General features: G+C 37.4%; 1 protein-coding gene across 4 annotated transcripts in view; it reads right to left on the minus strand.

Annotated features, from left to right (window-relative positions):
• Positions 1 to 12,692, minus strand: part of VCAN (versican) — a 108,714-nt gene that overhangs the window by 49,993 nt on the left and 46,029 nt on the right. For 3 of the 4 annotated variants that reach the window (XM_049794532.1, XM_049794530.1, XM_049794531.1), the window contains one exon: positions 3,582 to 6,770. In XM_049794532.1, the coding sequence (XP_049650489.1) occupies positions 3,582 to 6,770 (3,189 nt within the window). The remainder of the gene's footprint in view (positions 1 to 3,581; positions 6,771 to 12,692) is intronic. The other variant, XM_049794533.1, reaches the window with a different exon arrangement.

Here is a 12,692-nt window from a genome sequence, read left to right on the forward strand (position 1 = left end):
GCCTAAGATCCTTGCCACTATATTTAATTGAATTTAACCCAGTCAACATTCAACGTCTTTCAAGTGCAGCTTGAGTCCACAATAATAATGAAGAATAATATCCCCCACATTCCATACATCCATAACACATTCCATACATCAACAGCACATTCCAGCCAAAGACTTCAAAGTGCTTCAGTGAAGGTGGTGCCAGTTTAGCAAGGGTTTGTGACTGAGAAGAAAGGCTCAATAAATCCTTCCTGCTTCTCCCTCTACCAGTGCATGGCCACAGGTGAACTCATCAGACCCAGAGCAGCAGTGGGCTGCTCTCGCCACACTTCACTGGGAGGTAGGACACCCACTGATCACAAAAGGACTCCTATACTGCAAGGGATATGCTCTGTCCTGCTTGGTGGGAACTACTAAAAACGTCTGCATCTCTCAAAACTCCATTTTTTTGGCATGACCCTTCTCTTCCACAAGGAGTATAAAATATTGCTCATAACTAACAAAGCCTAATAGCACCTCCATGGAGCACTTAAATATTATTATGCTTACGCTACAGATGGTAAATGGAGTTGCAGAGAGTAATATTCAGCTGTGTTAGTATAATAGCAAGTTTTTACTGTAATTAAATGATATGGCTGATAGGAAACAAAACATGGTACCATATTTCCACTGAGCCCTGCTTCACTATCAAACTGTTGCTTCTGGCAAAAGGTGAATAACAAGGAGGTGAAGAAAGATGCAGGGAAAAAAATCTCATAAATATTTCCAACACTTGTGCATACACAAAAAGGAAAATATTATATTTATTTATACACAATGCCATTTATACAGCAAACATCTCATTATTATTCCTGTTTGAAACAGCTATTATTTGAAGGGCTTTGGTAAGCAAGTTGTCATTTCTTAGGAGGCACTTTTGGACTCTTGACTTGAAAATCATGAAGGCTTTTGCTTATAACCCTCACTGATTATTTTATTTAAGAATGTTAAGCTGTATTACCTAGAAAACATGCCAAAGCAAAGGAGGAAAAACCTTTGTTTTATCAGAGGGATGTAATGATGAAAACTGTATTTCTTGTTCCCATTTAGCTGAGAACAAAAAGCCAAAGGTACAGTTTATGTAGTTCCTGTATGACTGCAGATCAATTTTCAAACAAAGAGTGATAGAATAAGAAGTTGAACTACATCCTTGTGAAAGGCATATGTTACCAATATTTGCCAAATTCATTCCTCTTCAGCACCTCCTATGTACATTTTCTTTAGCACAAAGAAAATTTTATGGACTGAGGAACAATGTAGTGAAACTGGGCTTGACAGGTTTTTTCAGATGTAGTCTTTCACTTTTGAAGAAAGAAAAGAAAACACTAATCTGAATCCTCAGAAAGAATAAATCTTTGGCAGCTCTAACTTAACTTGTGGTAAGTAGGTACAGAGTGCTTTTTCTCTGTGGATAGCTAAATGAAGGAATTTCCACTGTCAGATTCTGAAAACAGAAAAATAAAGAAAACTCCTTTTTGACCTTGCACTAGATACATGACAAATCCCTTTACGTTTAAAGAGAAGAGAGACACTGCCATATAGAGAATTTCATATTTTGAGAAAAAGAATTTTTTTTCTATGCTGACAGACTAAATCATTCCTAAAGGCAGAATTTTAAGGATGTATAGCTTTAACTCTGCTTATAAAACCCACACATGAATGCACATATATATACCTGGAAAATGCATGCACAGCTTTGAAAGTTTGTGAAGATGTGGAAAGCAATTGTGAAGAAAGTCTGTCCTAAGGACCTGATCACCCACGTGAAAGCAAGAGTTGCTATGGAGAGCAGCTATGCATTGATCTACTGTCCTTTAGATAATCCAGGTTGAACTAATTCCTAATTTAATGAATCACAATGCCCACACCATTCTGAAAAAAAAGTACAAAATAAGACTCTGCTTGATGTATATGCAGAAAAATCCTGGATCTTATACTTTGTGCACTATCTGAAGAAAACACCAAGTTTCCACAGCCTCCCAAACCATCCTACTTCTTTCCATCTGCCTGGAACACACAGCTACCCAGCACAACCCCATACGCAATAAACTGTAGCATAACTCAACAATGTAACAGGCAAAACTAGTTTACTCCTACACAGTCCTGCTATTAATTATTAAGCCGAATTAACCAAATTTCCACAAGTACAAACGTATTTAATATGTGGCTTAACTCTAGTCTTCAGAAATTACCCTTCTGCTCTGACTTACCGGACTTGTCTCATTTAATTGAGACTTCCAAGACACCGGCAACATCTAAAGCTTCAGAGAAAATAATGATACTATACCACAGAAACAAAAGTAGTGTTTAAATGTTAAAATAACAGAACTATTATTTTCTGAAATAGAAGGTTAAGCTACCACTGATATGACTTGTGCAGTTTTACATCTTGTAAATATAAAGTAGGATAATAAGCACAAAGTGAATAAAGACACAAAATCCACTGTATGAAAAGTCCAATAATGATATGGCACATCTCAAGGAAACTACTTCTGCCTTTTGATTTTTGAATTAAACTCTACCAAACACAAACCTGACAAAACCAACCAAAAGTCTTCCATAAATTATGAATTCTGTTGAATAAGTTCTTCAAAGATATGTTATGGCTTCAAAGATGTTATAGCTGAGAACCAATGAGAAAACAGTTTCTTATATAACCATTCAAAAGCATTGCATATAGTTAAGGTAGATAAGACATAAAATGAATTTTTACTGTGTTCCTTCAAAAAATAAATTAATTATAAAATAACTATAAAATAATTATTCAGAATGCAACATTGAACCTAATAGGTATTTTGAGCTTTATCCTTTTTGTCAGTTCTTTCACATTTCATTTTAAAAAATATTTTACCAAGACATCCTAAATAACAGTCTGTTGACACACTTCTGTAATGGAAAATTGCATAGCCTTCAGCTATTGAATTATGAAGACATATTCATCATAAAACTCAAGAGTTCCTTGCTACTTCAGGATTTTCTGTTCTGGATACCCATGGAATTGAAGCTACATACACATGTACAGCGCCATCAGCTAAAAAATGTAACAAAACTAAAAATTATGTCAATTTGCAGATGCAAATTAACTTTTTTTAGCTGACTACCCTGTACATGGCATTGTTAATTGCTACAGACTAATGGAATGTTAAAATACTCTAGTGCTTCATTTAGGACTAGTAATGCATGGAATGGAAGCTATGAAATTAAAATGCTTGTTTCACAGACAGCTCAAGTTAAATCAGTGGCTTGACAACATTAAATAAGAAAACTGGACTTTAGCCATCATGACTTTTAAGAGGAAATACAACAGTTTCATATTCATTCTTACATAGAAATTAATCTTACCCCAAACCACACACATAGCACATTTCTGAGAGTTTTTTAATGGATAAAGAAATAGACCTACCAATATTTAGTAAGTTGCTGTCTAGATAAAACTTGTACTTTGCATCCTTCAGTGATCCAAGAAACATCCCCAGTACATTCTAAAGTACACCAGTTTGTTGTGATAAACTGTCCACTCTGATGGACTGCAGGTCTAAAAGGCAAAATCTTACCTGTGTCATTGCCTGTGATTTGAATAACATACAATCTTATGTCATTTCCACTATCAGGGTGTGAAGCAGAAGGAGACACCTCTTGAGGTTGTAAAGCCTCTGTGGCCTCCTTCACTTTGGGTGGTGCAGTAGGTCGTGCAACTGCAGTAGCAGTTGATGCTGTGAAATATTCCTTATCAATTTCTGGTTCTAACATCTTTCCTGTCAGATCATCATCAGCAGTGGCTTTACTGGGAGAAACGGATTCATCAATGATGATGATGTCATTGCTTGTTACCTCTTCTTCTTCCTCGGGAATGATACGTGGTGACTTTTGAGTAACAACAGGTTTGGATGCTGATGTAGGCTTAATTTTGTCTACAGCACTAATGGAAGGTGTTGTTACATTGCTGAGAATTGCTGCCTTATCTGTTGCATTAGCTGAAAATACAGCTGGTTTGATATCTTCAGGTTCTTCTGATATTCCTGAACCTTCCAGAGTTTGGTTTGGAGAAGCTCCCAAAGTCAGATGAGTAATGCTTTCCCCAGTAGAACGACCTGTTGGCATCATATGGGGGGGCAACACAGATTCCAGGCTCTCTACATCACTGTCTTCTTCCCTGGTGGGGGTTCCTGTGCTTTCGTATGTTTTTGCTTGGGTACCCACTGTTACCGGCATCACTTCAGTGACCTTCTCTTCTTGATCAGTAGCAGTTTCAGCTTTTGGAGTCGCTGTGAGATGCAAGATCCTGGTGCTAGTTTCATCAGGTCCCAGAACTCTTCCATAATCTGTGAGCTTCACTGCAGGCTCTAATACTTCGGTTGCTGGATATGTCTCATCATAAGCTGAACCTGTCTCATCCTGTTTTTCCTGAATAGCTGTTTGAGATGATTCAGATCCTGGTGCTGTCTTTTGTTCATGCATTTGGACAGATGTCACAGATAAGGTAGACTCTGTGGCGGTATCTAGTTCCTTATCTTGATCTTTCGTGGACAGTTCCTCTGGGAACACCTCGCTATCTTTTGCAGTTGTTTCTATTGCTTCTGTATGAAAGACACCATCAAAAGGAGTCTGATCAGTAACTGGCATCTCTCTAGTGACCTCACTCACTACAGTAACTGGAACTAGGGAAGCATCACGTTCTTTCTGTGGAACGGTAGCATCTACTTTTGTTACATCTGTAAATATAATGGATTCCTTTGTCCCTCCAAAGCCAGCTGATGGTGTTCCTTTTCTGTCTTGAACTGTTGCCACTGACTCTTCCTCAGTTGATGTCGCAATACTTGCCTGGCCTTCCTCTGTCACTGTATATTTTGAGATCCCCATTTCAGTAGAGACTTCTTCAGCAGGCGTTGCTACCAATGTGTCAGTAGCCTCTCTTTGTTCAACTCCTGGGGTAGGAATGGACGTTTTCAAAACATACCCTGATGTTTCATCTCCTTCATGTTCAGTTATCTCCATGATTGTGGGCATAGCAGTTGGTAATACAGTAACACCTGAGGAGCTAAAAGACTTTATTGTTGCACCAGTTTCATCCACTGATATTCTGGATACTGTGACCATTTCCAAATCCAAAGAGCTGCTTGTGTGGGAGACACCTGTAGTATCTTTTCTGTGATCAAAATCAGCTGATACAGCCTCTTCATCGCTTTTTGTTTCCGCTGGCTCCTTGCTTGTCTCAGTTTCATCTGTAACTGCTGAAACTGGAGCTCCTGAATGCTTTGTATATTCTGTAATTTGCCCTGGAGATGATGTAGGCTCCATTCCAGAGATACCATCTTCTGTATCTAACTCATGTATTCTCTTAGTATGAGATGATTCTTTTGTCATATACCCCTGATGTTTATCTGTTGGCAGCCACATGCCAGAAGCTGGAGGAGCCTGTGTGAACTTCTCACTTGCAGAACATCCCTCAGATTCTGCTGTAACACAAGTAGGAATGACGGTTATGGCATGAGGGATCTTAACATCCATTGTTCTCATTTCTGGCTGCTTTGTTTTTTCTTGCTCCTCTAAAATGGCTGATCCTTCTGTTTGCTGAGATGAGTGGATAACAGATGTGGTGCCTTCCTCCAAGTTTTGCAGGGAAACAGTAATTGCTGAGAGAGTGACCGCCTCAGATCCTGTTTGATTAACAGTTGATACAGAAAAGGATACAGGTATTCCAGATGATACTGTAGGCTGCACATCCTCTCTGCTTCCTTCAGCTGATGCCTCATTATCAAACACCATTGTAGAACTAAATTTAACAAATGGAGTTGACTCATCTGCTGTAGAAAATTGTCCAGTGGTTACTGCATGCTCATCTATGAGTGTCTCTGACGCAGCAGGCACATCTGATTCTGGGACACTACCAGTAGCCATGCCAGAAACTCTATCAGGCATAACAGTGTACATGCTCTCTCTGCCCTCCCCCTCTGTAGTAAGATCATAATGATCAGTGAACAAAGCTTTAGGGATTACAACAGTTGTAAGTTTCTTGTCAGATTTCGCCTCCATTGACTTTTTTGTGGGTTCTTTTGTTGAGTGTGCACCAAGATACATATTATCTTTTGTTAGTGAAACTGAAGTCCCTGTCCTGGGAAACTCTCTCCGAGAAGTTGATAACAAGCTATCTGTAGCTGTCATCATAGGACCCACTTCTATTTGTTCAGTCTGATTATCAGCATCATGTTTTTGTGTATCTCCTGTTTCAGTATCTTCCCATGAACCAGTGGAAATCTTAGCTACAGCTGTGCTATCCTGAAAAATTATAGAGGTCAAGAAAGCGTCCTCAATGCTTTCAGACCTACCTTGTTCCTCGGGCAATTCTGCTTCAGAGTAAGTGTGCTCCAGTTCCAAAGCTGCAGATGTGCTCTCTGTTAACCTAGGTGAAACATCATATTCAGTCCTTCCGAGTGTATCGTAAGTGCTTATTTCGCCATCTGTGACAGTCTGAGGTAGAAGGGTGGTTAACTTAATGTTCTCCATAAGCACCTCCATTTCCCTTTTTTCCTCAGCCACATCAGTAGTCATTTCTGTATCTTCTTCAGTCTCTAGAGTTGTTTCCTCCAAAGCAGGGACCTCTGTTTTGGTGATAGCCACTTCAGTAGTTGAAGTCTCAAAAACAGGAGGTTTAAGGGTAACTTTAGCAGATGACGATTTCACACTGTCAGTTTTCAGGGATGTAATCAGCTTAACAGTTGTAGGCTCTGATATGATTTTTTTACCTTAAAAAAGAAAAAAAATGTTAAGGAATCATTCAGTCAGAATACAAACAAATGTTACTTTAATGCAGTTTGAATGTTCCCAACAAAAACTAAATGCTACACTGAGAAACAAGCAGAAACGTCAAAGGCTTTAGATAGCTGTTTAGCATACAACAGAGCTTTGAATGATGTAAGGTAACACATTATAAAGCTACAGAACATCTAACTTAAAGTCAGATGAAATGAGAAGAGTAGCAGTATTCTTCATATTCATTGTTTATATAATTATCCCTAGAAGTCCTCATATCACACAAGTACCCATCAGACAGCTAAGTACCGATCAGGGAATATAAAAGTTTATTTCATGATGTCATGAATGAGTGGTACTGCAAACCTGTGGGTTTTCTTCAAAGCTTACTGTAGCATACAACTCAAATGTATAAAGGGAGTGAAATACCACTTTAGTTTATTTTCAGCACATAATTACAAATTGCAAAAAGGAATCCTCACTGGAGTGACAGCATGCTTAAGCAACAGGAACAAACACACCATCAGAAAGTACTGTTTTTCAATGCCACAAGAGCTGCTGTGTTACATTTAAATTATACTGAGAGAAATTTATTATGGGGAAAGGTGAGAACAGTAAACCATAAGATCATAAACTTAATACTATAATGATGTTGATCTTTGGAAAACACTTCAAAGATATACATCTGAAACTCCTTCACACACAAGAGTGCTTCTATGGGAATGTTGAACATAAAAAGGCAGAGTGTTGAAGCCTCTGAATGATGGAAAGAGTAAGGGAGTAGCTATCCTAGATTCACAAGAGACACAATGAAAGGTCTTTCCAGTGAACCAAATTGTGATGTTTAAAAAAATCTCACTGCCTTATGCCTTGTCCGTTCCTTCCACCCCAGATTTTCATCCTATCTGAAGAAGAAATGTGTGTCAACAACTATGACACTGTGAAGCCTGGTATTGGATTTTAAACTCCTGAAAAAGGTGGTTTGTGCTCAGAAAACAGGATCTACTCAGGAAAAGCTCAAAGTTGAAACACCTTCCCTTTTGCCAGTTCTTCCAGGTCGGTAATCTTCAGAAAAGCAACAGGAACAGACAGGTGAAAGATGTGAATGTCTTAAATCAGTGCTGTTAATTGCTGTGACAGACAGTCAAAAGCCTTATATGGATACAAGTAAAGAGCTAAATATGACCCTTTAAATTAAACCAGGCATATGAAGAATGCATTAAACAGACTGTGTATATGACGACTAACTGCTTAACAGACAGACAAAACTACACATATACCTTCTTGCAAAAGAAAATATTGCTCAACTTCCAATACAGCAAAGAAGTCTATTCCCCTAACATGCAGAAATCAAAGCAGTTACAGTATTTTACACGAAAGGCTAAAGGCTCTTTACTATAGCTGTGAGTTAATAAAAGAGATCAGGAAACTTTACTCAATGTAAGGCAGGAATATCTTACAGATAAGGGGAAAAAGTAAGTTCTGAGATTGAATTTTACTGCCTGGCATATAGGGATGAAGATGCTCTAGATGATGGTGCAGCCTCTGCCTAAATCAGGGCTTGCAGGAACTAATAGTATGAGCAAAGAAGAGGAAGAAAATAAGTGAAAAAATTTAGAAAGAATCAACTCAGTCACATATTTGTACAATGACAATTTATACTCAAGCATACGCAGTGTATGTGCACAAATCAGTTCTTTTCACGCACCCATGTCTAATTAGGTACGGCTTTGATATTTGTAGATATGAATTCCACATATGTAAGTTAGGGTCACACAAATATTTGTTTAGTTTCACACACTGAACTTTGAAAATGTCGCCTTTGCAGGAGACCTATTTGATTTACTCTGAAGTAGACAGGCTTGCCAGATGATGGCTACACAGGATTTCTAGAAGAAAGGGTAGATTTACAGAGTAGGGAAATGAAGAAAAAAAGAGCTGATATTTCAGCTTTCTTGAATGAGAAGTGAAAGTGAAAAGAAAATTGTGAGGGTAAGAAAATATGACGTTGCTATGTTTAGAAGTTCTGGTGTTCTTTGCCAGCAGAAAAAGGAATGGATTCTTTTCCCTACTGTATGTTAAATCTTTTTTGTGGTTTTACAAAGATGACTTAGCTACTTATATACTCTTTTTTTGTAGGTTAAAACATTCAGTTGAGCAAGACAGAGTAAAGTTCTTGAAATCCCACTAAGCAAAGCACAGCTTTTACACAAGAGATTTTTGTGTTTTGGGGTTCTACAACCTAAAGTGGATATTTATTGCTCTTTTCAATGCCTATGTGATTCAAGATGGCATTCACATAGTCAAGAATCAACAAATTCTTACAATTTTTTCCCTCTCTGCTTGTGTGAGAATCATTTAAACCACAGTTTTACTTCACAACTAGGGAGTGAAGAGTGCACACAAGTAAGTTAGCACTGTCCTCCTGAGTGGTAGTTGGTAATTGTTAAATTTCTACCAAAGAATCCACCAGTTTGCCTTAATAGCTCTTTTTTATGGCAAAATGGAAAGGAGATAGCATACTCTCACATTCTCCCTTCTAACCATAGGATAAGTTTCCTTAATGCAATTGAATTTGTTTTGCAGCCAACATCAAGTACTTATTCAGAACCCAATTACCACATTTTAAATGACTACTACCATTTGAAAGAATATGAAAACATAATACCTTCTAACAAAGCTAGACAAAAATGAAAGCATGAGAATAGATTTTAAAATCTGTGGAAAAAAGGTAACTTTATTTCATCACTGCTGGGAAACTGTTTACACTTACTCACAACAACTTACGTAGCTTCCTAATTTCCAAGAAATGTTTGGAAGTCTCAAAAGTTCACGTATTTATGCCTGAGATGCAGTTACTTGTTGTTCATGACTCATTATCTACTAATTACTTGATAAAATAGCTACACATTTATGAAGCAAACCGGAAAAAAAACATTAAGTGTATTTTATTTGCTTATATTAATAAGTGAATTGATAAATACCAAATGTATACACTGGTATAAGAAAAGCACATATTTTTTAAGAGTTTATCAATAAACACCAATTTTTCACCTATGGAAACTGACACAGGGTTACTGGTGTGCAGATAGCAGTTCTGGTTAAAATCAACTACAGGACCTCTAAAACTGCTTTGTCATAAATATAAGATTTTTCATACAGATCATTCAGGTTTGCAAACTTATTTGAGTCAATCAAAAAAAGATGCTTCTTCAAGGAGAAATCTATCAATGTCATTTTTTTTTTCTGTGGGAAAATAAATAAAAAGAGAAGGTTGCTTTTTCAATAGACTGAACATCAGTTTGAACTGTTGTCCACTCCACCCAGATGTTTTGCATTACTGTACTCCTTGCATCATGCATGCAATATGCTATCTCCTTTGACCTTCTTCTGATTCAAGACATGAGGCAGATTTTCCTAATAAAATTCATGAACTTATTAGAAGCAAGAAAGCAAATTATCTCACCAACAGCTGCTCATATCAAAGAATATATTGTCATTTTTTAATCAATTCCTTTTATATTGAACAACCTGCATGAAGTTGATTTTGGATGGAGTATATGACTTTGCAGAGATACTATATTTTTTCACTCTCTGTTTATTTATTTTATACTTTCACTGTATATCATTTTCTTCTTCTTCCCTCCCACCATTGTTTAAACAAGGATTCAAAATAATGCAGCAATATTAAAACTTAATGTATTTTCAAGGAGATCACAGTACACAACTTTAGACGTAGTTTAACTTTGCAATTACCAAATAAGATTTTTAATGTGTACTGTGCTGTTTAATAATATTTTCAGGATATCTGGGTATACTTTCTGGAGGAGAAAATTCTTATTTTAAAGATTATATATATTATATATGTTATAATTTATAACATATAAAGTTTTTCAGCATAACCAGCTTCACAAAAATTTTAACTATGTGTCTAACTTGAACCACTTGAGCAATTTCTCTGCACTGAGAAATAATGTTTGTGCATTTACATTTAGGTACGTACTTAAGAATCTGGAAGGACATAGACCCTACAGATAGAAAAAGAAATCGTTTTCAGTCATTGCCAACAGCCAAAACAACAAAAATTGGTTTAAGTCAATCCCCACCCCACACACCCCCCCCCGGAAATGGTGAATTCTTTCTGTGAATAACAGCCAAAAGAAATTATTCCAAAATATGAGTTTGACATCTTCCAGCCCATTTAGAGCACGATGCCTAAGCAGAGAGGTTGCTTTGCTTAATTTTTACATATTTTTAAATGATAATTTGTTTGCTGCTTTGTTAAGTTTGTCCTGCGTGTCTCTCCTTTCCCTGCTACCAACCCCGGCAGAGAGATGGTCTCGAATGCTGCCCTGACTCCAAGAGGTATGCCAGATGGAGTTTAAACTACTGGCAGAACCTTCCACACTGGACAAGCCTAAGAGTAAGAACAGATTAAGAAAAAAAAAAAAAAAAAATACTGCTCTGTGTTACAGACTGAGCCAGAAACCCCCCATTATAACACTGACTTAGTACCCACTCATTCACTCATTTCAGGGAGCAGAAAGGTGGACAGGGGATGTGGAGTTTTGTTCATTACTTATGAGACATGTGGTAGCATAAGGAGGATTCAAAATCTGATACTGCAGCTACAAGAGTTTCTCTACAACTCCAGGTGTAACTCTCACTTACCTACACTGTGTTTTGACATCAAAACATGAGCCAAATGCAATGAGAAAAATAATTCAAAAAATCTAAATGCAGTATACATTCCCAATTACAAAATACGTGCAATATCAGAGAAAATGAATTGGATTCTTAAAAAAAAAAAAAAAAAAAAGACATTTAAAAGCTATTAGTCTAACTTATTTGTAAGGAAAAACTTAAAAACATAATGAAAGGTCATGCATCTTCTTCACACCATTGCCCAAGGTTCTTTTCTTCCAGCTAACAAAATAGCAGAGGCTGCAGGTCTATTAGCTCTGTGAACACAAATAGTCTTAAGTAAAACCACTTGCTATTTCATAATTTCTGAAGTCAGACAGTTAAAGGCAAAAGGATATGTTATCTCCTGGTTTTCCCACATGCAAGTGTAGTTCTGTGAACAAATTATAACCTGTCAATCTATCCACAAAAGAACAATAGCAAAAAGCATTTCTTTTTCCACATTATTTATAATAAAACTGCCAAAGAGGACAAAAAATCAATGAGTCTTTTTAGTCAGTTCTTCCTAATGAAATCTGTAGCCCAGCACCAAATAAAAGCAGTAATCTTTGCTTCCTGACCGCAAAAACCAATTGAAGAACAACAAGAGCCAAGATTGTCACTCGGGTCAGGAACCAACAGCAAAGTTCTTGCTGCTTTGCTCTCTCCACCTAGTGTGAAACAAGATAAACTACTCGTATGTCCCATGAGTGGTACCCAGTTCCCACAGCAGTGAGCAAAGGTAATAAAGAGCAAAACCAATTTATGTTTCCTGTACTTGAACACCTAAAGGGATGGATCTTTTACTTCTTCACCCTATTGCTCCTAATCCTGTCCTTGTTACCTGAACCATTCAGTGATCTGGGGGAATGAAAGGAAAATGTCTTCAACTGTGTCCTCTATTCTTTCCTCTTTCCCTCTGTCCAGTGTTTGCACTTAGGGACTATTCTTAAGGAACCCAGTTTTGAATCACTGAGACAAATGCAAGTTCACTTGCTTTGGCAAAAGAAGCATCTCCACCTGAAGCTCCACCTCCTCAGGCTCCAAACAGTTGCTCCACATACATCAGTTAGATTGATAAATCAGGTTCTCTCTGTTCATACTTTACACTGCATTTCAGGGTCAAGCTGCACCCAACCACCACCTCCTTCTCAGGGTGAGGTCTATGGCACAGGATTGTCTGAAGCAGATTGAGATCTTCTTGCCATTTTCAGCATGATCTGACTGACTTC

The sequence above is a fragment of the Accipiter gentilis genome, chromosome Z (assembly GCF_929443795.1).
Source record: "Accipiter gentilis chromosome Z, bAccGen1.1, whole genome shotgun sequence".
In the NCBI taxonomy this organism is placed as follows: domain Eukaryota; kingdom Metazoa; phylum Chordata; class Aves; order Accipitriformes; family Accipitridae; genus Astur; species Astur gentilis.